A 532-nucleotide genomic window follows, 5' to 3' on the forward strand; every position below is an offset into this window, starting at 1 on the left:
CGCTGGGGTCGCCCTTGCCGTGTCTACCATGACCGGGAGTCGGTGCAGCGGCGCCGGGACAGCGAGGTGGAGATGATGGTGCAGCTTGTGGGCATCATGATCATTGCCACCATCTGCTGGATGCCCCTCCTGGTGAGGACCTGGGTCGTGGCGTGTTCCCCCACCTCCAAGCTCTTAGTGAGGTCTTTGTCCTCACTAGGACATGCCCCTGCCATGTCCCTTCTGGTGAGGACCTGCATCTTGGTATGCTTCACCCCCCTGTTGCTCCTGGAGAGGCGGTGGTTTGTCATTTTCCCAACCCCACCATGTCCCTCCTGAGTCTTGGTGTCCCTCCATGCTCCTCCAGGTGATGTCCCAGGTTTGGGGGTGTTGCTCCTGTTGATGCTCTGGGTCTTGGTGTCTCTCTGCCCCCCGTGTGTTGGGCCTGGGTGATGGGCCGTGGGGCTCAGCATCACACACAGGCAGAGCAAGTCACCCAGACCAGCCCAGGATCCCTCTCCAAAAAGCTCAATGCCCAGAATGGACCTTCCTC

General features: G+C 60.3%; 1 protein-coding gene across 1 annotated transcript in view; it reads left to right on the top strand.

The window, feature by feature from the left end:
• The window catches only part of TBXA2R (thromboxane A2 receptor), a 1,855-nt gene that overhangs the window by 984 nt on the left and 339 nt on the right, over window positions 1-532 (top strand). Inside the window, exon 2 of the mRNA XM_010017845.1 lies at window positions 15-177. Within this exon, the coding sequence (XP_010016147.1) occupies window positions 15-177 (163 nt within the window). The remainder of the gene's footprint in view (window positions 1-14; window positions 178-532) is intronic.

The sequence above is a fragment of the Nestor notabilis genome, unplaced genomic scaffold (genome assembly GCF_000696875.1).
Source record: "Nestor notabilis isolate BGI_N333 unplaced genomic scaffold, ASM69687v1 scaffold19597, whole genome shotgun sequence".
Lineage (NCBI taxonomy): Eukaryota > Metazoa > Chordata > Aves > Psittaciformes > Psittacidae > Nestor > Nestor notabilis.